The 21,734-nt window shown below is 34.9% G+C and overlaps 2 protein-coding genes across 3 annotated transcripts; both read right to left on the bottom strand.

Moving 5' to 3' along the window:
• Window positions 1-674: 674 nt before the first annotated feature.
• On the bottom strand, window positions 675-12,068 carry Amun (protein amun). Its single transcript, XM_022082999.2, has 6 exons — window positions 11,898-12,068; window positions 10,037-10,133; window positions 9,030-9,189; window positions 8,180-8,335; window positions 6,966-7,129; window positions 675-6,107 (listed from the first exon to the last, which is right to left on the bottom strand). Exons 1-6 carry the CDS (start codon window positions 12,044-12,046, stop codon window positions 5,763-5,765), a joined length of 1,071 nt encoding a protein of 356 aa, XP_021938691.1. The 5' UTR covers window positions 12,047-12,068; the 3' UTR covers window positions 675-5,762.
• Window positions 12,069-12,241: 173 nt separating this feature from the next.
• On the bottom strand, window positions 12,242-20,884 carry Ucp4A (Uncoupling protein 4A). Of its 2 annotated transcripts, none has more exons than XM_022083001.2 (7): window positions 20,110-20,884; window positions 19,298-19,377; window positions 18,511-18,701; window positions 17,154-17,276; window positions 16,793-16,990; window positions 16,048-16,140; window positions 12,242-12,355 (listed from the first exon to the last, which is right to left on the bottom strand). In XM_022083001.2, the coding sequence occupies exons 1-7, from the start codon at window positions 20,210-20,212 to the stop codon at window positions 12,286-12,288; spliced, it is 858 nt and encodes a 285-aa protein (XP_021938693.2). In that variant the 5' UTR covers window positions 20,213-20,884; the 3' UTR covers window positions 12,242-12,285. The 2 variants fall into 2 exon arrangements, with proteins under 2 accessions (XP_021938693.2, XP_021938692.1); XM_022083000.2 differs by lacking the exon at window positions 12,242-12,355 and adding an exon at window positions 12,693-15,214.
• Between the last annotated feature and the right edge of the window lie 850 nt (window positions 20,885-21,734).

Here is a 21,734-nt window from a genome sequence, read left to right on the forward strand (position 1 = left end):
TTTTCTCTTCCACCAAATACTAAATTAGTTTCCCCTTATTAGGTCTCTCTCTTGTAGTCTTCAGACATGATAAATGTCAGATGAACTGTAACATGAGGAAAGATAATTTTTAAATCACTACAGCAAATTGCTGAATAGGTATTAAGTGTATCATTATCTTCTTTTTCATAACAGTTCATGAGATCAAATTTTCACACCAGTTTTCATAAGTCATTGCCCTACAGTTGATTTTACAGTGGTGTTTGTAACTCATCTTACAGAACCATGAGGTATGTGGAACACAATTAGGGAATCACTGAGATAAAACATTCTTCAGTATCTGTATACTTTCTAGCACTTAAGATTATTTACATTTTCAAGTCTTCTTTTATTCAGAACCAAAGACTGAATCCTGAGCATGTGTAACCTGGCCAAGATTTCTGTGGTCTAAATCCTGGAATATTAGCTTCAGAAAGGTCATAACTTTCATTTATACTAATGCATAATTCTCAGCCTTAATAACCATCTTCTGCATAATCCTTGTCAAAACTGCTGCATTCAAACAAACTGTTTAAATGATACCTATGTTTCATTTACGAGTCCTCTTCAAAATTTACTGTGGTAATAGTCTCTGGAACAGTGGATGTAAGGAAAAGATTTTATAAGGTAGTTTCATGGCAGAAAAAGAGATCAAGTGGATCCAAGTCACTTTATTACCTAGTTAAGACGCTGTTTTACAGAGCTGAACTAGGTCAGTTCTGTTTATCATATGAGAACACAGCACTCTTTAATGTCTCGTTTGAAATTAATTAAAACCATCATGATTAAAATAAATTAACTGTTACGATTCTGAAACCTCCTCCTATTCTGTATGTTCAAAATTAATCACATTTGTACTCCCCCAAAATGTTTTTTCATAGAATAACACTAGAGACAGACCCATTAACAATTTTTATTAAGTTCTGCCGCCAAGATTGCAAGGTCAATTTATCCCTAATTTGTCCTCTTCTGACTACTGAAAATTTGTTATGTTACCACATACAAACTCCTAGCTGTAATGTTTAAATGGCTGCATTATGACTGGCAAATAGCAACAGTCTTTCATATCAGTTGGAACTACCATATAATCATGCGGTATAATAAGAAAAGTGCAGCAAATTTATGCTTCAATTAACTGTATCTAGTTTGGTGATACACTTATGGAGACTGTGTAATGAAACATGAATAAAATTCAAAGGAACACCTATGCCTATTTGCAGAACTAGGGAGTGTAGTCTTGGGAACCAAATCAAATGTAATTCACTTAGGCAAGGCAACTAAAGTCTTTCATTCTCACATTCTAACTTCTTAATTATACATAACACATTCTCTAATAGCTACACTACAGAACGGGAAAAGTCTGATGTGAATGACATGCAGTGGGACATAAATAAACAGGTGCCAAATTCTGAAAGAAAAGGCATTTAAAATTAAACAATTGTATGAAAAAATATCCATGGCAGTGAAGAATAGCCAACAGGATTACTATAACATTATTTGGAATGAGGGAGTGTACTGTGCATCATCACTGAGGTCATCCATAGAACATTTTCAGATTAACAGTGCATAGTCTGGTAGAAGTTTAAAGGTAAACGTTTAAAAGATTACACGGCGCTACAACCCAGAAGACAGCCATTTTCAGACTCACCGCCATGAAAACCTCAAATCCTGTATTCTATCATCGTGTTCTTCAATAAATATAATCAATACTGAATATCTTTTCCAGCCCTGCAAATGTGTGCCAAACTGAAAAAAAGTTACAAATGATTTCAGGTTTTTAAATAACTGGAAATTTGTAAACAACCACAACTGGAAGAAACAAATTTTCAAACAACAGTGGCACTGGATTAATCTGCAGCAATTAGACGTTCTTCAATCAATATTTGTGTGTATGAATGGTTAACATCTTATCTAGGTAAAAACTTTGATCACACTTTCCCATGGCTGCAAATTTACACTTCAGAAACCTATAAAACTGCTTAATGATTCGTTCCAAACAAGATTACTTTAAACTTAAAATGCAGTCTCCAATAATTAATCTCATCATTACAAGCTTCTCAAAGTTCAGTCTGACACAAAACATCATAGTGAATCTGCTGTGACTGCTCTTACCGTACATTCTCATTACAGATTAAAGAATTTACATGCACCTAACTGTATGCAGGTGTATGAATGTATAATGTAAAATAGAATGTCCACAAGGGTAGGAATTATGTGTATCTTACAGCCTAGAGTAGTTATTAAGCTTGAATTTGGTCGGCATTGGAAACATAACCTAAAACCCCAGAGATGATTTCATGACGATAACACACACATACAAACCTGCACATTATGGCAACTCTTTGTGGTCCACAACAGAATGGTGTTAGACATAATAACCAGTTCAAATTACTGTATTAAGTTGGACCACAAAGGGTTATATAATTCATCTTGAATGTCACAGTAAGATTGCTATCTGCAAATATGACAAACAGTTGCCAATATCAATAAGGTGTTATGCACTGAAGTACATTCATTTGCTGTCCTTTGCATCTTTATCCTCTTGAGAATCTTAAAAGTGTGACCACTACAATTTCAATCTCATAACATGATTGTGATGTAATGTACAACTTGTGTTTTGTAATCATAACAGAAATAATGAGAATTAATTTTTCATGACATTGTCCAAATTATCATCACATATCAGCTCCAAAGTTTCATTCAGAAACTGTATAGTATCTGGAAACTGGGCAATGTTAGTATATAATGCAGGTGGCTTCATGACAGCTTCTGAAAACTACCAGTTCCACAAATGAAAATACTTGAACAAGTTGCTTAAAGAGTGTAACAGAGGATATAGTACACAAGGATCACGCAATCATCGTGTTCAATTTGGAGATATTGCAACATACACAATTATACATTCTATCACTATTCTCATCACCCACTTGTACTTTCAGTGGGACTTTCTAATTTTTCTCTGCCAACACTGGATGCAACGATTTTCTCTAAATGACAAGGTACTAAGCAAAATAACAGCAATTCAATGATGAAACATTAAAAACTGTGATGAGAGTCTTAAGGCCATTGAGTGAATACATGATAATATTCTGTTCTTTCCACTAACTACAATTAATAACTATGTTTACTATAATTTATTGAACAACATATTTTAATGTTGCACCTACAAAGTCATAAAATATAAAAAATAGCACATGGTACTGTTCTTATGCTTGTTTTGGTTTTTCTTCATGAAAGTCAGGTGTTGACAATTAAATACTTTTTACAGCTTATTTAAATTATATGTACTTGTCTTGTTAGTTCTCTTTCTCACTTTTCGGAGGTATGCACGTATTGTAATACATTTCTACAAAAAGGCAATCAATCGGTATTTTAATGGCATTTCTGGAAAGATTGCATAACTGATATTTTTATTGGTAATAAGAATATGACTCAATAATGTCATGCTCTTCGAGGATTTTGACGTATCAACACAACAATTGCCCCTACTTACATCTGAGTCAGAGAGACCCACCTCTTCAAGCATGACACAATTACTTAACAAGCCCCATAAAAGAGGGGTAGGGGGGAAAATACATAATCAGAAAACAGAGAGGAAGAAATTATTTGTCCTGTGACATTATTTTGTTCTCCGTAGTGTTATCTGCTTTACCAATATACAGAAAACATGTAAACTGTACTCTTTATCAAGCACGCTGTATCCTTAACAATTCCATCTGTTAGAAGAAGAAAATTCCAGATATACGATGTAATAAATAAGGTGTTTAATTGCCAGTAAAACCACTGATGACACCAATCACTTCAGATAATTTTGTCTTTAAAATCAGTTTGGTTTAATGATTTGTCAATCATGTGACACTGGTGAAAAATAAGGAAATGCTTGTAAGACTCTTTCACAAACTCCTGAGAAATGTCTGTATACACACACACACACAAACAAACAAACAGAAAAATAATAGCTGTACAGAGTTACATCTCTCATTAATTTTGTCATTAAAGTTACTGCTATTATACAAGTCTTGGAAACCTCAAAGCCACAAGTATTATCAATTTCAGACAGACCTTAATCCAACAGCCCAACTTCACTAAAAAGTTACAGAACTATAAAAAAAATAAGGGGTAAAGGTGCTTAAGGGACTTAAATAAAATGTGCAGCAATTCTGTTACAAACAATTACTTTTAACAATGAAACAATTACCTGGACACTGTAACTTAAGGTCAGATAAAATTCACACACATTAAATACATAAATAAAGACTTGTTGATAATAAATGGAAATGTAGATGGATGGGGAAGGGGTATGATATAACTACTGCAATACCTCGAGACTACTTAATGTATGTAATGATCTCTTGAGTGCAAAACTGATTACATTTATAACCTGGGAGCAAGCCTACCACTTTCATCACATGTAGTCAATTATAACTTGCAGCACAGAAAACTGAAAAATGCATTACAATCAAACTGATCAATTAATGAAATGTCAAAATGAACGTTAAATGAAGCAAAGATATTGCTACAAATGTACAATGACACTTACAGGTGTAGCAGTGCATCATATAACCTAACCTTACCTTAGTCGCTAAAACTGTTGGCATTTGCAAAATTTGGATGCATTCGCCCAAATAGGGTCAACAAATATATAATTTTAACATTTTATTCTCTTATGAAAGCAAGAAAATTAGTCTTTTTTGGAATGTGTCTGTATTATCTAATGTTAGCCACAGTTCAGTAACAAAGATTAAGAAAAAAAGATGCAATAATAGCAGTTTTATACGTAGCCCAGTTTTTGCATTCAACAGTTCATTTCTTTATGACTAACACCTAAATCAAAAAAACATCTTTTCTTCATAACATACTTTGGAATGTTGAGTATAAGGGGGGAAAAAAACTTAAAACATTTTCCGCACGTACAGATGCACACTCCAACATAACGCACTAGAAACGTGTTTCTTCAACATTGCTTAAATTCATTTTGCATGTTTTCATTGAATAAAGGTAGTGAGAGGGGGAAGATTTAAGTTATCAATTGTTCATGTCATACCCACAGAACGGTACTTCAGCCTTTATTAACACTTGTCTTGATTTGTGAATGAACATGCATTCACAATTTAAGAAGAGAGAAGACTTCTCACTCAGTAATCTGCTCCAACAAGTACTGATCTAAGCACATTAGTGTCACTATCATGACGGTCTGCTATTTTCCACTGTTATAAACAGGTTTTGGCTGTGTTAAGATGACTGTAAATTCATGTTATGATGCAAAAGATGAAAAAGTATTGTTTTCAAGTTAAATACCAACACACAAAACATGAAGTACGATATTTCATGCCTCATTCTCACAATTCGGTACAGTACATCTTCCTTACAAATGGAAATGGTACCTCGGGGGGGGAAAAATACGGACTGAGGCTGCGTACAGAAAGGAGAACTGGCACAATCATGTACACTAGGCAGTAAGTGGCTTGTTCAGATATCACCACCAGATCATGGAGATGATTACATATTACTATGCGCATGAAGGAAAAAAAATTCTGATTCCACTGAATTGATACGACTGTCATTTCTCCCCTCTGTGAGCAGTACAAAACAAAACAAAAATGTATGTGGCAATTACCTATCCTGGTACTGTACTGTACAGCATTTGTAACAAAAAAAATATGTTCCTAACTTGCTTGCATAGGTGAAAGCATTGTCTTGTTCATGACTTCAAAAATATTTTAATAAAAAAAATGGTGTATCGGTCACTTTTCATCATCCACTTTCGTTTTCTTTGTTGGTGGTTCTTCAAGGCTGCTTGTTGTTTCTTCTTCTGTTTCATCCTTAGTGGAAGCTTCATCCCTCTTGTTGTTACATGCAACAATTGCAGTGGAAATTGCCACTGAATCATTGGTTGCAGAGTCAGAAGTGGCGATGGAATCATTGGTGTTCTCATCACCAGGGCTGACCACGATCGGTGTCGAGGGTTTATCCGATGAATCCTCTGTGAAAGACGTAGTACAATCATCCAATGCGTCTGTGGGGCCTACTGCAGGATCCTTTTCATTGGTCGAGCCCTGGGTACTCTCGTCTGAGCTCTGGTCAGGTTCCTAGCACAGAGTGCAATAAAAACCATGCATCAATATTTCACACAAATAAATTAAAATCACAAAAACTGATTGAATGTATCTCGTCTAAAATACAAATATTATTTTCATATGATACATTATAATCATTGTAACAATAATAACAATATTCAGAAGCAAAAGAGACATAGCAAATCTGATGTGTGAAAAACCAGCTTCGGACACCCTTTTGCTTAACTGTGGTGTGGTTCCTGCTCTGCACAGAACAAAATACTAAATTACTCTTCAATGGATAGAGTTCTTGAGCAATTCTTACCAACACAATTATTACACTTCCCACTTCATGGTACATGAAGGCTCAAGATTATAACAGCCCACGACAAGAACCATAACCTGAGTCAGCTGACTCCAATCCACATCCTCATAACCTACTTCTTTAAGATCCATTTTAATATTATACCCCCATCTTTTCCTATGTCTTGCAAGTGGTTCTTTCCCTTCAAGTTTCCTGGCACCAATTTTGCACACATTTTTCATATTTACCATAAGAGCTACATGTTTGCTACCATTCAGTTCAGAATATTGTCTTCCCTGACCTGTCTATAAAAAAAGTAATGTATCACAAACCATAACATAACAGAAAACAACTATTTTCTGAACACGCTTATATATTACTGCCCATCTCAATCATCATAACTAAAAGACATACAAATAATAATTTATGAAATTTCATTCATATTCCAGGCAGCTACAATTATAAAAAGTGCTAAGAAAAATAATGAAGTGAAATGCTTACATACAACAGTTTACTACAGACTCAGCTGACCTCAATTAGTATGAATGAAACAAATTAACTTTTTTAAATTAGGAATGATCCAGTACTTGTGGTTTTGGGGTGGAATCTCCATTCTTTTGATCGTGGTGAGATGTTCCATTTTCTGTTGGGTTAGGGATACTATCCAATAACTCTGGCTTCATCTCTGAGACAACGTAATGGGTCCATAATGCCAGTTCGACCTGATGTGGATTCCAAGTCCCATTGTTAGCTGGAATAAAAGGAATAAATAATTGATACACACATAGTGTGATGTGCAAAAGGCAAGGACTAGTGAACACTGATATTTCAACAGATTACTTCATATACAGATAACAACAAAAATTAAAACTATGGTTAAATTATTAAACCTGGCGCAGTACGATAATTCAGATAAATTCACACGGGTCTTTCTAATGCATACCTGTCATTTTGTATCACTGTTAAACTGGTCTCTCAAGTCTAAGAGAAAACAGAGACCAAGAATATTTTATGACAGGGTGCTTAGGAGAATAAATGGACATAAGTGAGAAGTGACAGGAGACTGGAAAAAAAGTGCACAATAAGGACTTCATAATTTGTATTCTTCACCAAATATTATTAGAATGATCAAATCATGAACAATGAGATGGGCACAGCATGCAGCATGCATTGGGGAGATGATATATGCATACAAAATTTTGACTGGGAAACCTGAAGGAAGACCTAGACACAAATGGAAGGACAATACCAAAATGGGTATTATCAATTACCAAACCACCAGAAGATACATAACTTACATACCTTAAAGAATGTCATTAATTAAATTTAAAAAAAAACCAAATAATTTTATTGTCTGCCGAAAGATGGTAGACTTCATGTAATCTGTCATTGACTGTACAGGTATTATACAACAAAAACAGAAACTGAGTTACAAACCAGGATGTTCCGAAACATAGCAACACGGATATCCCAATCACGTGATTTAAAACTGACTACACTGTGTTTTCATTAACAGTGGTTTCCACTTTTAATAGACAACCTACTTCGAGCCTTCCTTTCGCACAGCTTGTCCGAATATCAGGTATTGAAGACGTAGGCACAGATGGGAGTAAGCTGACCTTAAAATGGATCTTTCAGAAGCAAGGTGACAACATGTGAACTGGATTCAATTTGTTCAGGACAGTGACTAGTGACAGGTCGTGAACTTTCATGTTCTCAAGGACTGCCCCATGTAGTTAGTTACTATAAAAAAATGTGACATACATGTGAATGGCAAATAAGGACATGATTTAATACTCACTCTCTTTGTTGAGCCTTTCTACTGTGGCTTGAATATGGTGAACAAATTTGAGGTATTCCTTTGTGGTGTAATCGATGCCTTCAATATCAGGAATAGCCATAAGGCACTCATCTGCCATGAATGGGGCCTGATCTGGAGCTGCAGCTGCAAGCAGAGCTGCAAGGTACAGAAAGTTACAAAATATTAAATATGCAGCATAGTGCATACCTGGTCCTCACATTAATCAAATAAATAGTTTGTGTGCAGAATCCTCTAAGAACAAGTAAACTCATTTTGATGTGATGCCAAGTTCCGATGAACCTACAGGCACCAGACTTAATTTTGTTATCATAAAAGTAAGAAGTATTGAGGAGAGTCAACGAGCAAAGAAGCATTCTGCAGGCGATTACACGAAGGAAAGCTAACTGGCTGGGACATATTATGAGAAGGAATGGATTAATGAGTAATATCATCGAAGGCCAGGTTGAAGGAAAGAGAGGACTAGGAAGAAGATTGATACAGCTAACCGACGACCTTAAACAAGGAAAGAAGATGACGTTCCAGGAATTAAAGCGAGAAGCCGAGAATAGGGACAACTGGAGAGCTCTTTTTGGGCAGAGCAATGGACCTGTCATAAGACAGAACACTTAATAATAATAATAATAATAAAAGTAACTACATCAGAAGATTATCGGATGGACGGACACAGGCAGCTCATAAATATGGCTTCTTCTTAGAAGATGTGAGTGATCACTTCACAACTGCACTATCTGTAAATCTTCCTGTAGTTAGTCTCAAGAACAAATAAATTATATTGAGGGAACAACTGAAGTGAAGCCTGAAATTTTATTATCCGTCTTCAACTTCTTACCCGATGCCATTGTTGTTCCAACCCCCTTCAGGTTACTGAGGGCAGTGATGGCTTGCTCAAGGTTTGGCAATTTACGAAATGCTTTCTTGGTTTCCATCATCACAGCACGAGGTGTGTTTACCTTCACCAGGTATGACAGTTGCGGAAAGAATTTTCCCCGCTGAAAATGTCGACAGTGCTAGAGTTAATTACTATCAGTTCTTTAATTCATCAGTCATTAGCCACTTTACCTGAGACATATGGCAAAATGTTAGAAAGAGTAGTAAATTTCAGTTGTACTTCTTTCAAGATGTGGGTGATACATTTTTAGAACATACTGACAGTAATTATTGCACAGTACAAAATGCTCAGAAATAATTACTGCATCAAGGAATTAAAACTTTCTTGCATGTACAAAATTTTGGGCCATATTGACAAATTAAAGACCACTGCTTTCCAAGCAGAACTTATTCAACATACTTAACTTTAAAGACCAAGAAGCTGAACCAAAAAACTTGAATCTAAAGAGATTAAACTACAGATAATGGCACTTCATAATATCCCCACATACCACTTTCTTAGCATATGGAAAAAAATTTAATATTACACATCATATTTAAAGTTTGTGGTATCTTATTTTATATAAGAATGCAGTCATCTGAAACACAAGAAAATTGCAGTATAAAAATGAAAACCATATTAGATAGGTACCGAAATACCCTAGTCAGAAAATACTCGTCTCACACTCATCGATAAAATAACAAGACTGGCCAAAGGACTTTCCATACTTTCCTTTTGTGTGTATGGACTCTTTCTGATTCACAGATCAGTGCAAAATGTAAGAAACCCACAATTTGTGATGTCGGAAACAAATGGTTACAAGTTGCAGCATCTTAATAAAAAAATTTATTCTCATAAAATTAAAAATAAAAACAAAGGATTTAAAACCATAAAAATATGTTGCACAATTAGATGATTTCACTCCACTTAGACATACAACTGCTGCACAACTGTGTTGTATCACTTACAGCTTGTTTCCATTTCATAGTCTGTACTAGTTCTTCATGAATGAGATGGGCATCTTTCCCTCGAGACTTTATTTTCTTCGGAAGTTCATTCTGATACCTGGAACAGACAATAACATTACACGTGAAAACACATACATTAATTAATTTGCTGTTACCTGCAATTTTCTCTACCATATCATTATAATCGCATAATACATAAACAAGTAGTTGTCACCAAATCAACTATAGATCATTTCATTATTGAAATTTATTGCCAGTAGACAAAATCATAAAAAGGTTATTCATAAATCTGTACAATGTCCATTTTAATGTAATCACCTTTTCAAACATAAAAGAGAAAGTTATATAAAATCAAAATACAGATCAATTTAAATTTTATATCATTTTTTTCTTCCTTTATTCATTTATTTTTGTCACTTCTTTCAAATTATCACACCAGTTCAACCATTGTCAGTCTCATACACTGAATAAATTAATAATGTAAGAACCTGGCATTCCACTTAGAAATATGGAAGTAAATACATAAATAATCAATTTTAATAAAACACACAAACAAAAACAGTGCCAATATACAGCATAATAATAAAAAAAACAACTATTAATTTCTTATTATTATTATTTCACCCTGCAATATCTGAATGATTCCTTATCCTGAAAGCAAAATTTCTTGGTTGATAAAAACACATTGGACACATGGATTATGAACTTACCTTCTTTCAGCTGCAGAAAACTATATATATTTTAAAAATAAATTAAAGTTAAAATAATGCTTGAATGACATCCACACATCCAACTAAATAGCACCAATTAATTATCCTTTGTAAATATGTAAATTTTAACACACTCTAATCAAATGGGTGAAATGCCACAGCATGTTTTTTTTTAATGAAAATCATTAAGAAATTATCATTCTGTTGATAAATGCTAGCAACCATTTTAAAAGACAATTAAAATAATATTGTGGTGTAATTCATACTGATGTTCACAAACAGCAATGAATATTGCCTCAATGCAAACCAAAACATTCAAACTGGAGAACATTCCTTCAGTTAAAATTTATTTGAAAACTCATTTTCGTCTTACAACCTGGAACACAGTATCACTAAAATTAGGTATGGCACATAATGTTAGATATATTTTAACAGTGAGTCGAATAACTGAATTCTCAAGTATACCAGTCATGGTTGAACAACTTGGTGTTTTTGATTAATTCTTCTGGCTATAAGATCATATATAACACGCTTTTAGGCATGGAATATACCGGATAATATTTTCATGAAAACAAAGAAAACAATTTAAAAGCTTTTGAAATAAGAATGCCCTCCTGAAGTTTAGAATTCAGTACAAGTTACTGTAACATAAATGCTTTGTCTAGTCTCCATTTTGGTTTATCTCATGCTGTTGCATCAAGTGGTTTATGCTTTCAGAGGAGTATTTAGTACAGGATACTAACTGTTATGCCTTTAAATATATTCGGAATATCATAAAATTGTGTTCTAAGTCAATAAAACTTTCGCGTTGGTGAGGAAATTTTAACAAATTCGTTACAAATCCGATCATCAATTTCAAGGCAAACGTCAGCTCTATAGTCGACATGACGCTACCAACACCCCAACCCCGACCGCAGACCCCTGCAGATTGGAAGGAATTATAGGCTATTCTTAAAAATTAGTGAAGCACGTTAGTTGACATTGATTCCCACGTGACACGGTTGGCATTTAATGACCGCGCTAAAGATCGAGCCGTCCCAGGGAGCATTCCTTCATCGAGAGTAGTCTGCTACGTGCAGCGTAATACAAAGCAAGGTTCAATGACATTGTTTCCCAAATCTTAATAAATATCTTGTCGTGTTTCTACTCACCAGTTGTCCAATCTCATAAGTTCTTCTTCCTTTTTATTTTTTTGGTCTGCTTTCAACTTAAGAGCTTCTGAATATAACTTCAAAACATGTTCGAATTGATTTGATGTTCCTTTAGCAAAGAAAGTTGCTGGATCTTTTACGGAAGCCATTGTGATAACTATGGTTTACTCGAAATACGGTAGAGAGCAGCGCTGCAGGTCACCCTGATGATTCTTCCTGTCGTTAAGCCGCAACAGTTTAATTTATACATGATCTTTCATTATTATGGTTATAAAATTAGTAACTGATAAACATTATATGTCGAGATAAAATATGAAACATTTTGGAAATAGAATTTCTACGCAATTCGCTTTAATTGGTGTCTGAAGGGATGAAAGTAGGTTTCTGTTTATGATATAGAATGTTCTGATCTTGTAGGGGAAATCCATTGACCCAGAAACTGAAAAGGGTCGTCTGCCCTGAAACAGACCCAGAATTACATGTTATGTTACCTGACCGGAAAGATGAATAATTAAAGTATGATACACAGTTCCATTATGTATAAACTATAATTTCCAAATTCTAGTACTGTGAGGTAACAGTATGTGTTGGAATGCCATACATTAAAGTATATGTTAACAGTGCCTTTCAAATCTGATGTAATCACTGCTCTGTATACAAATTAAATGCATATCATTGCAACATTAAATTTTACATAAATATTGAAAATATTTTCTCTGCTTCGTATTGTTAAAAGCTTTTTCATTTATTATTCCTCTATGCAATAAATAATTACAATAATTTAACCACATGAGCTTTAATTACTATTATTTTTATTACTGATAATATACACTTTGGTAATGAAACCCTGTTAACACAAATGTTTACTTTCGATTTCCAAGAACAGCCAAATTGAAAATATGGGGTATGGCATCGAAACATTTTGGTTACATTAGTTTTGTTCATCTCATTACAGGTCATGCAAGAAAAATTTATTTTCACTTATCCATCTCCACTTTCCTACAGAATGGTTCTGGTGTCTGAATTATCACTTCATAAGAATAGAGATGAGCCCAAAATTAATTTTTCAATTTTTCCAAAATAAGTTACATTAGTCACCCTTACTGCTTTTGTCTATAATACTCTACAAAACATTACACTAAAAAAAGAACTAGTTAATTATTACATGTAACTGTAGTTAACAACAAACATAATTTAGTGAAAAGAAAACCATAAAATGTGAGCAACAGTAATTAGTGTGCCATAATATTAACACTTTATAGGTATGCGGTAATTTTAATTATACAAGTCTGTGTATCATTTCAATGTTTACACTTCCATATTAGAAAAACAATAAACTTTACACAATAGACTAAGTAAGTGAAAACAATCTATGTCTTATGAAGTATGGTTCATTTTTAATGTAGCTATTCCTCAACAACAATACAGAAATCTCATAATTAGCAATATAACAAAATCTTTCACAGCTACAAGTATGCAACATTCCATTCTACCAAAAATACGTAAAATTTGTTATTTATTGTCCCTGTAAACCTACATACAATAAATTCCAAAAATAACTCCCAAACAAGAACACAAATACTGTTTCAAACTGACTTATTACACTTGTACTCAACTAATGTAGTGCTATTTTTCATTTACCCTAAAAACACATTTCTAAAAGTCCTATTGCAGAAGCATAATTCCAGACATTGATATTTCTTCGAAACCTACAATGTTGGTATTAACTTAGTGTTATTCTTTTTTTCTTTTTCCCCCCTTTTTTATTTATTTATTTTTTACTTATTCTTCTGAATGTACATAATTAAGTCTGACGATATGCAATATGTTTAACCAATTGTGTATTAATAACAAACAAAACTTCTGGATACAGTGAAAGGCTAGAGAAATACATCTTGGTCTTTTCCAGGCAATTTTGTCCTTTAAATACGACTCATTCCTGCTTAGGAATATGTAACAGATGCCTTTCTGAAACTGCAGTACCTGCAAAACAAGATTCTCCTAGATGCAAAGTGGTCTGCGACTTGAATGTAGCTTTCAAAGTTCTGTATGTGTATGATTTAATTACAAAATCATGTAGGCAATGACCAGAAGTCATACAAACATTCACAACATAGGACAAGACAAAGTCTTAAAAAAAATAGTCTTAAAGTTGGTGGTGACTCAGTTCATAGCCGTACAAGAGAGAAAGATTTGATTATAACTTCAGCTCACTACTTGTAACATAACACATATATGCTGTACAAAACCTGGACTGACAGTGGTCATGTGTACATGTACATATGTAATATTTTAAGAATGTTTAAATATGCAAATGTGTACATTATGGCAATAAGTTGACTATGATGAATACAACTGACAAAGGAACAATAAGACAGACTAATCCACTCATCAGAGAGGACACTCCAAGACATGTAACACTATAACAATCAGACTAACAACTATTAGCCACAAAATGACTGACTGACAGCTAAAAGCGACTCTGGCTTGGCAGTGTACAACTTAAAGAAGGAACAAGGAATTCAATATTAGAGATTTTTTATTTGCATTCTTTTTTTCTAACTAAACTCATATCATATTTCCATAAGACTATATTTATCAGCATTACCACAGACTGTGTTTCTAGATCAGTGTTCTGATATATTTCATAGGTTCACTCAACTTCTTAGTTGGCCAGTCAACTAGCAAGGTAGTTTTAACGTTATTCATTAGATTACGAGACTTGCCTACCTGAAGACTAATCTCAGAACATATTAATCTTGATGTTTCACAGCAGTCCATATTCAACTGCAGAGTCTTATGGACTTTTTAACTTTCTGACATGGTGCAATGCTCAACTGAATACCAGGAACAGTTTCTACTACATATGAGCTTCTTCCATGCTGCCTTTAAGTGTGTGTGTGTGATCCCTGTTCTTCAAAAGTGCGGCAAACTCTATGATCTCCTAAACGAGATGTGACGTGCATGAAACTTTTCAGTTGTCAGTAATATCCACGACAATGAGGAAAATCAATAAAATTTTATGTGGACAAATTAATTGCTGCACTTTATATCAGTAGATACACTAGTTCTGCGTTAGTTCTGAACAAGAGCTCCATTAGATTAGAAAACAACAGAAGTCTTGTTGCTCCTCTTGAACATTTTAGAATGCAGTTGCACCAAGCATAAACCGGATTTGTTCAAAGGATAACCAAAATGTGAGGGACCACGGGGCCATCCGAATCCACACAGGCAGGAACCCCTTATACAGTGCAAATAAGCCTTCATTCCGAACAGTCTTCATGAGGCAGTCCACAGATGATTTATAGATGACGCCACTGCCAACATGAACAGATACTCTTCAACATCACAATTTCTCTAATGTTTGTTAACAAGCACCATATCATATAGGTGTCGAAGCCAGTTAGTCTGTCATGGCTATAGCATGATTTGAATATATTAATGTTGTATTTTAGGAGCATTCACAGCATCCCTGTGGAGTGCCTATCAAGTTTGCTCTGTCCAATCAACCATCCATACACAACTCAAGAACAGCTGAACAGATATTCATTAAATCTGGTATGGAAGTTATGCCATTGGAGGCTAGTCGAAATTCATAATTTCTAATTTCCTACAGTGATTAATACCAATATGACAGTGCTCAAACTTGTGAGGTGGGAGGAGGACTCTCTGATAAGGACATCTGGTATGGAAATAATACGTCAGAAAAAATGTAAAGAAATGCAGTAAATTAAATGCCACAATGGACATCAAATCCACATGCAAGTTCATAATAAAGCATCTGGGAGGAGATATATATACGCATACACACACAAGGAGAAAACATGTTACATGAAGAGAGAGGAAGGGAACACACAAGTTTTAATTTGAGCACTGGTTTAAATACGGCTCTGACTTTAAATCTGTAAGTACCTTTACCCACATTATTTGCAAAGTGAAGAGTGTATTTCAGACATTAAAACATGAACATACAATGCACTGGTCCGCACTTCTACACAGACCCATTTAAAATCTCATCAGCTGCAACTTCCGTGGTAAATTGTGAATGTAAATTGCAGGAAATGTAATTAATGACAAAGTAAACTTGGAGGTTTCACTGTATATTTACTTTCAGGTCAGAGTTAAATTACTGTGAGCTGTTGTTACTTACTTTCCTTTACTATCTGTAGGTTGGTTCATAATTCTGGTCTTGACCACATCTGCTGGTGTTCCCATCGTAGCAGCTACAAGCCCAGCACATATGCTGTTCCAGTAAACAAAATACGCCAATCATAATTTATACAATAGCTTAAGGCATTCTATTGGTTAAAATTTAACATAACCACAAGTTTTTACACAGACTGCATGATTCCTATCTTGAAAGCCAACTTTATTCTTTATTACGCCATCTCCTTTACAGGAGGTTGACGACATATTATGAACAGGATCCTTCCATCCTTTTCTTGGACTGGGACCTGTTCATACACGTTCTTGGCAGATGATCCAGAAGTGGTTTGCCATTGCCTTCTTCTGTGTGTGAATGGAGTAATTGTTGGGATGCCACGGAGAAACCGGGGAAATCCCCGGAGGAAAACTCCGTGATACGTGGACCACGGCCTTGCCCAACACAAGTTATAAATTCGGGCACCGCCGGGAATCGAACCCGAGACCCCAGGATTACAAGGCCAGCGTGAAAGCCAACATATTACATTAATCATTCAAGACTATCCATTCATTAAAGAAAACAAATTTACATTAAAAAGTGAATTTTAAAGCTTATATCACTGTAGAATAATTTTTTTTTAACTTCCACAGAGGGAATACATTAAGTCTGAACTAACTCATACTATACTGACTGAGCTGATCTGGAGAAAATGTCTACTTGATTGAGTGCATCTCTCCATTTTTGTTCCTACCTGGATAGGATATGCGTGAAATGACTGTCAGTCAGTGAGGTATGCGTGAGAATGAACCTCTTAGCAGTGTCATAGGTGGTTAGATCTCCTAAATTCACTAATGCTGCTCTTTGTACATTAGGTATCGACCCTTTCCATAAACCTTTCACTCCACCTCTGGCTAGGATCTGAGAGAAAGCATCCCATGTGCTGCGAACCCTAGAAAGAAAATAATGTCCTAAAATGGAAAAATTATACTGGTATTCTGCATGTCTATGTGTCTATGCCCTCTTGTTCAGCACCCTTCTTTCAGGGTTAAGAACAGGAAGTTAAAAAAACACACATGAAATAAAACTGAGTATAAAGAAGACATTTTACAAACCTTGGTGGTTTCCCTAATAATTGTCTCCTTCCTTCCATTTGTATTTGTACTTTAACAAGATCTGTAGGGCTGGCAAAAAACTGAGCTATTACCCCTGAAGTTACCCCACTCACGGCAGACTTCCTGAAATGTAACACAAACTTCAAAGGATAAAGATTTATAATTGCTCTTTATAATGTAATCAATAAAATTATGTCCATACTACATTCTTTTAACACTTTAAAACATGATAATATAAGAATTAATGCTTCATCATCAAAAACAGGATTAATCCATTGTTTGTTTTTGAGTGGTTCATCAAAATTACAATAAAATTCAAGATACTCTGACTGCACTCCCTTTATAATACATTTTACCTAACTGAATTAGGTCTGTAAACATCTGTACTATTAATGTGGTAGACTATGTAGCACTTTTACCCACAGATTACAACACAGACTTAGCAGAGCTTAACTGAAAGATATACTCACAATTTCCATAACCCTTTATACAGAAATAAAATAAAATGATTAAATGCTGATAGACAGGAAAAATGATTTATAATTAGAACTATATTCCAGAATTCTTCTGAACTTTGGATTCAATTGGATTGAATGCCACACTTGTGAGGTTAACACTTCTGCTTGGTATTTGGGAGGTCTTGGGTTCAAACCATAGCTTGGTGACTACCTAGTCTGACTCAGGTCTCTTTGTGATGACCAGCTTTAGTGTACCAACTTAAAGTTCAATTGCTTCAAAATTTAATTCTGGAAAAATCAAGACCAATGTTTCAGAAAAATGTTTGTAACAACAACCCTGAAGATGAGAATGAAAGTCTTCACTGTTGTGAGAACTTGGTGCTCACAAAGGCTCTATAACAGTATCCAAATTATACTCCTAAACTAATTGTAAACTATTATACTCTTGTAAGTGGAAGGTCACCTTTGTTACATTAGATTATTTAGATTTGCTTGCATAGAACTGATTAACTACTATTTCCTTTTCCAATGAAAATACTCTTCAGGTGTTCTTTGTACCCCAATGTGAGAGAATAACAACTTATGAGGCTATACATGTCTGTCTCTTGATTACATTCTCCTAGAAAATATGCAACCTTCATGACTGGGGCCACTGTAGGAACATACTATTACAACAATGATAACTGATGTAATTGCTGGCTTACAACAGTTTCCTCAGTTAACATTATCTCAACAGTGGCCTTAAATACCACTGTTGCATTTATTACTGTTTCAAGTTTGAGTGATCTGAGTACACAGTTCATTGGGGCTGTTATCAACAAAGCAACCTGCTGACACCACAGTCTGTGTTATATAAAGTCACTCATATAAACATCAAACATATAATTCCTTACACTTACCACACAGGAAAGGAACCATCAGGTTCCTTCTTCAAAATTTCATCTCGTAACGTTTCATAACTGACAATGCGGATACCCGAGTATATTACATGTCTATAAATGGCAGGTGTTATACCTTGCCACAGTTTGAGCAACCCTTCTTCCTTTGCAATACCTAATGCAGTTTGCAGCATACCTCGATATGGTATAGCCTAAAACAAAGAAATTGTTAATCATTAAACTTTTCACAGGTGCTCTTCATAAACATGTTTTTTGAAGCACTTCATCTTCAGCCTTAAAGATGGAGGAGTATGTTCCTCCAAAATGCAGATGTCTATCTAAAAGTCCACATGACATTACAACCAGAAGATTAGCATCAACATTTTTCTGTTGTGAGTCAAAAAGTGGCCTTCCAACTTCAAGGTCCAACAACAAGCAACAATGACCAGATGAGTTTATACCAGACTCTGTCTACCATCCTTCATAGGACAATGGCTGTCCCTGAAGATGGGGTACCAGTGTTTCTGCAAATGTGTATGTACTGAACAATAATGGGTATGCATCACATCATTCCCTGATGACCTACAAGGTTTACAGACCAAATGCTTTGCTGCCAGTCAAGAGTATTATGCAAGTTAATAGTTCTGCCAAAGTTTAGTGAAGTAAGTCAGCATGAAATGAGATTTTGATGAAGTGGCAACATAAGAAATCCCACACATTAACATCTTTAGGCACATAACTAAGATCATGAATATTGCATGTTATTAATCACAGCCATCAACATCAGCTTCATCAGCCTGGTACTTACATTTATACTACTATGCTGAGCTGCAGCTACTTCTCCCTGAATTTGAAGTCTTGTTTTTGTAAGATCCAGTGGATAAGTAACTAAAATATAAAGAATAAATCAATGATAAAGAATTAGCTGTTGGACCCAGAAATGTACCTGAAGATGAGCAGATTCTGCTCATGGGAAAAGAATATTTATATATATTAAATGAACTGTTTTGAATTCATCATTGTTATTCTTCATCTTCATATTTCATGTGACTGCATCAACTGTTTTTGTTATTAATGACCAGATGAGATATGGTAAGGTAATACTGAATGATGAACAGGGAATAAAGACAAGGTCATTTGACTAGAGGGCCTGAAGATAAATATTAATATCTACAGGAAAGCATGCTTCCATCTGGGATTCAAACTGGATACAGGAAGTATGTTCTGAAGATTTCATGGCAACCAAGTACAATGAATTCTTCTCAGGCTCCAGTTGTGTAAGGTGGTTCAATGGAGAAAACACCAACGTTTCAAAAACCATATTCATTCTTAACCTCAGGGTATGAAAACGAAGATGGTTCTCCTTTCTGATTGATATACAGTGTGAATAAGAGTTTCAAAGCAGATCCTGAATGCGCTCTTTCAGTGAATGGAATTATTATTAAGTGAAGATGCACCACAAAAACATTTTTATCCAGACATAAACTTGCAGCCCAAGTATATTTTTTCATACATATCTGTATGAAAAAACTACTGCTACACAAAGAATTATGTGCATTTAGTTGAGACACTGCTTGAACATTTTAAGAAATCTACAAACAAAAAATCACAAATACTTACCTACTTCTGCGATACTGGCTGCAATAACTGATACACAGTAAGTACACCAAAATGTATCTGCATAATTTGTTTTAAGGGGAACTGGTACTGGAGAAGGCACCATTCTGTGGCGTTCACATAATAATTTATACCCTTATTCGAAGCTGCTGTCTTATATAATGACAATTTAATTTAGGTTAGGTTCATTTCGCCAGACAAGGTTGGTGAACCATCAGCTGACTGCACTCATTACACATAAAAGCAAAAAAGACTCATATTTATGCCCATAAAATTAAGCTGAGGAAAGTATTGCACGCACTAAAATTTACATCGCGACCTGTCAACACCCCACAGAATACACGAATCACTATCTTACGTTAACCTTTGTAACTGGTAGAATAACCTCTCAACTAGATAATATCAAAGATAATTAATCGGAAACAGGAATGAAACTATACACTACAGAAGAACGCTTATTACAGTCGGTAAGAGAATTAGAACAATGCTTGTTAAAAGAAATCTACGATATGAATTTCTTCGTGGATAGCAGGGCGACCGAAACGGTGGGTCAAAGGGCTGAGAGATGGAGGCACTGGGACCTCGAAATATTATAGAAATCAAACAATATAAATACTGCCTTTAAGAACAGTGATTCCTAAAAGTGCACCCTAATATCGTTAAAATGATGAATGCAACAAAAAGTCCAACTGCAACAGTGGTATTACTTTCTTTCGGGCATGCGATATTTCTGATTTTCACGGCGGCGAGTATGAAGATGACCGTCTTCTGGAATGCTGAGCCGTGTAGTCTGAAGCAGTTGCCGACATATCAGAGGTGTTTGTTGCTTCCATGATGATGGGGATTTCCTTACCTTTGCCTAAATGTGGGCATTTCAAATATGTACATGCTTATTTATGAATTGGGACGGTCATTCAGTATCATAGATAAGTGCTAACCTCAATCCCTCGATTCTCAGTCAGCTCTTTCTAACGGACCCTATAGAATAGGTACACATAACCTAAAACTGGCTTTACTTAAACCCTGAATATGGAGGTAGCATGTTCCACAAAAATGTAAAACAACCAGAAGACTTTCATGGCATTTAGCATTTTTGCGTTCGTGAAAAATTTGCAATTAGGCACAATCACTTTTCAGTTCACAATGAATGAGTTATAGTACATACATCACACAAACAAAATGTAAGCATGTTCAGGAAAGGCATGATCAAACAGCTCTAAAAATATGTTTTATTAAGTGAAATGTGTGAAGTTATTTACTCACATCTTGATATGCAGACACATGAATCTCATGTTGATAAAGTTTTGTTATCGTGTATAAATATTTATTTAACAAGAGCTAAATAGCACACATAATTGAAATTTACAACACTGAAAGGAAATATCAAAAAAATCTTTTGTAGCATGCAGCGGAAGTGTCGTAACTCCAATCATGGTCATTATAATAGGAATACAAATGTTAACATTGCAGTAAAATCGCAACTTAATCCAAGGAAGCAAACAGAACTTGCACATGGAAGAATTTTACAGAACTTCCTCTGAAAACTCCATTCTACAGTAGTCACACACTTTGGGGAATGGAAATTAAGCACACTAAATGCTTTCTTTGGCTCACTCACCTTTTTATTG

This window comes from Zootermopsis nevadensis, unplaced genomic scaffold (assembly GCF_977971745.1).
Source record: "Zootermopsis nevadensis isolate Lab colony 2312 unplaced genomic scaffold, Znev_1.0 Znev_ptg000016l, whole genome shotgun sequence".
Taxonomy (NCBI): Eukaryota; Metazoa; Arthropoda; class Insecta; order Blattodea; family Termopsidae; genus Zootermopsis; species Zootermopsis nevadensis.

Excerpts from the sequence above, each read along its gene's own strand:
- Amun (XM_022082999.2), bottom strand. The coding sequence starts at position 12,046 with ATGGCTTCCGTAAAAGATCCAGCAACTTTCTTTGCTAAAGGAACATCA. Across the intron at positions 10,134-11,897 it reads CTTATGAGATTGGACAACTG|GTATCAGAATGAACTTCCGA; the intron begins GTGAGTAGAAAC and ends TGTCTGTTCCAG. Across the intron at positions 8,336-9,029 it reads TGGAACAACAATGGCATCGG|CTCTGCTTGCAGCTGCAGCT; the intron begins GTAAGAAGTTGA and ends TGTACCTTGCAG.
- Ucp4A (XM_022083000.2), bottom strand. The coding sequence starts at position 20,212 with ATGGTGCCTTCTCCAGTACCAGTTCCCCTTAAAACAAATTATGCAGAT. Across the intron at positions 19,378-20,109 it reads AGCCAGTATCGCAGAAGTAG|TTACTTATCCACTGGATCTT; the intron begins GTAAGTATTTGT and ends TTTATATTTTAG. Across the intron at positions 15,215-16,047 it reads CCTACAGATAGTAAAGGAAA|TGGCGTCATCTATAAATCAT; the intron begins GTAAGTAACAAC and ends TCATGTTGGCAG.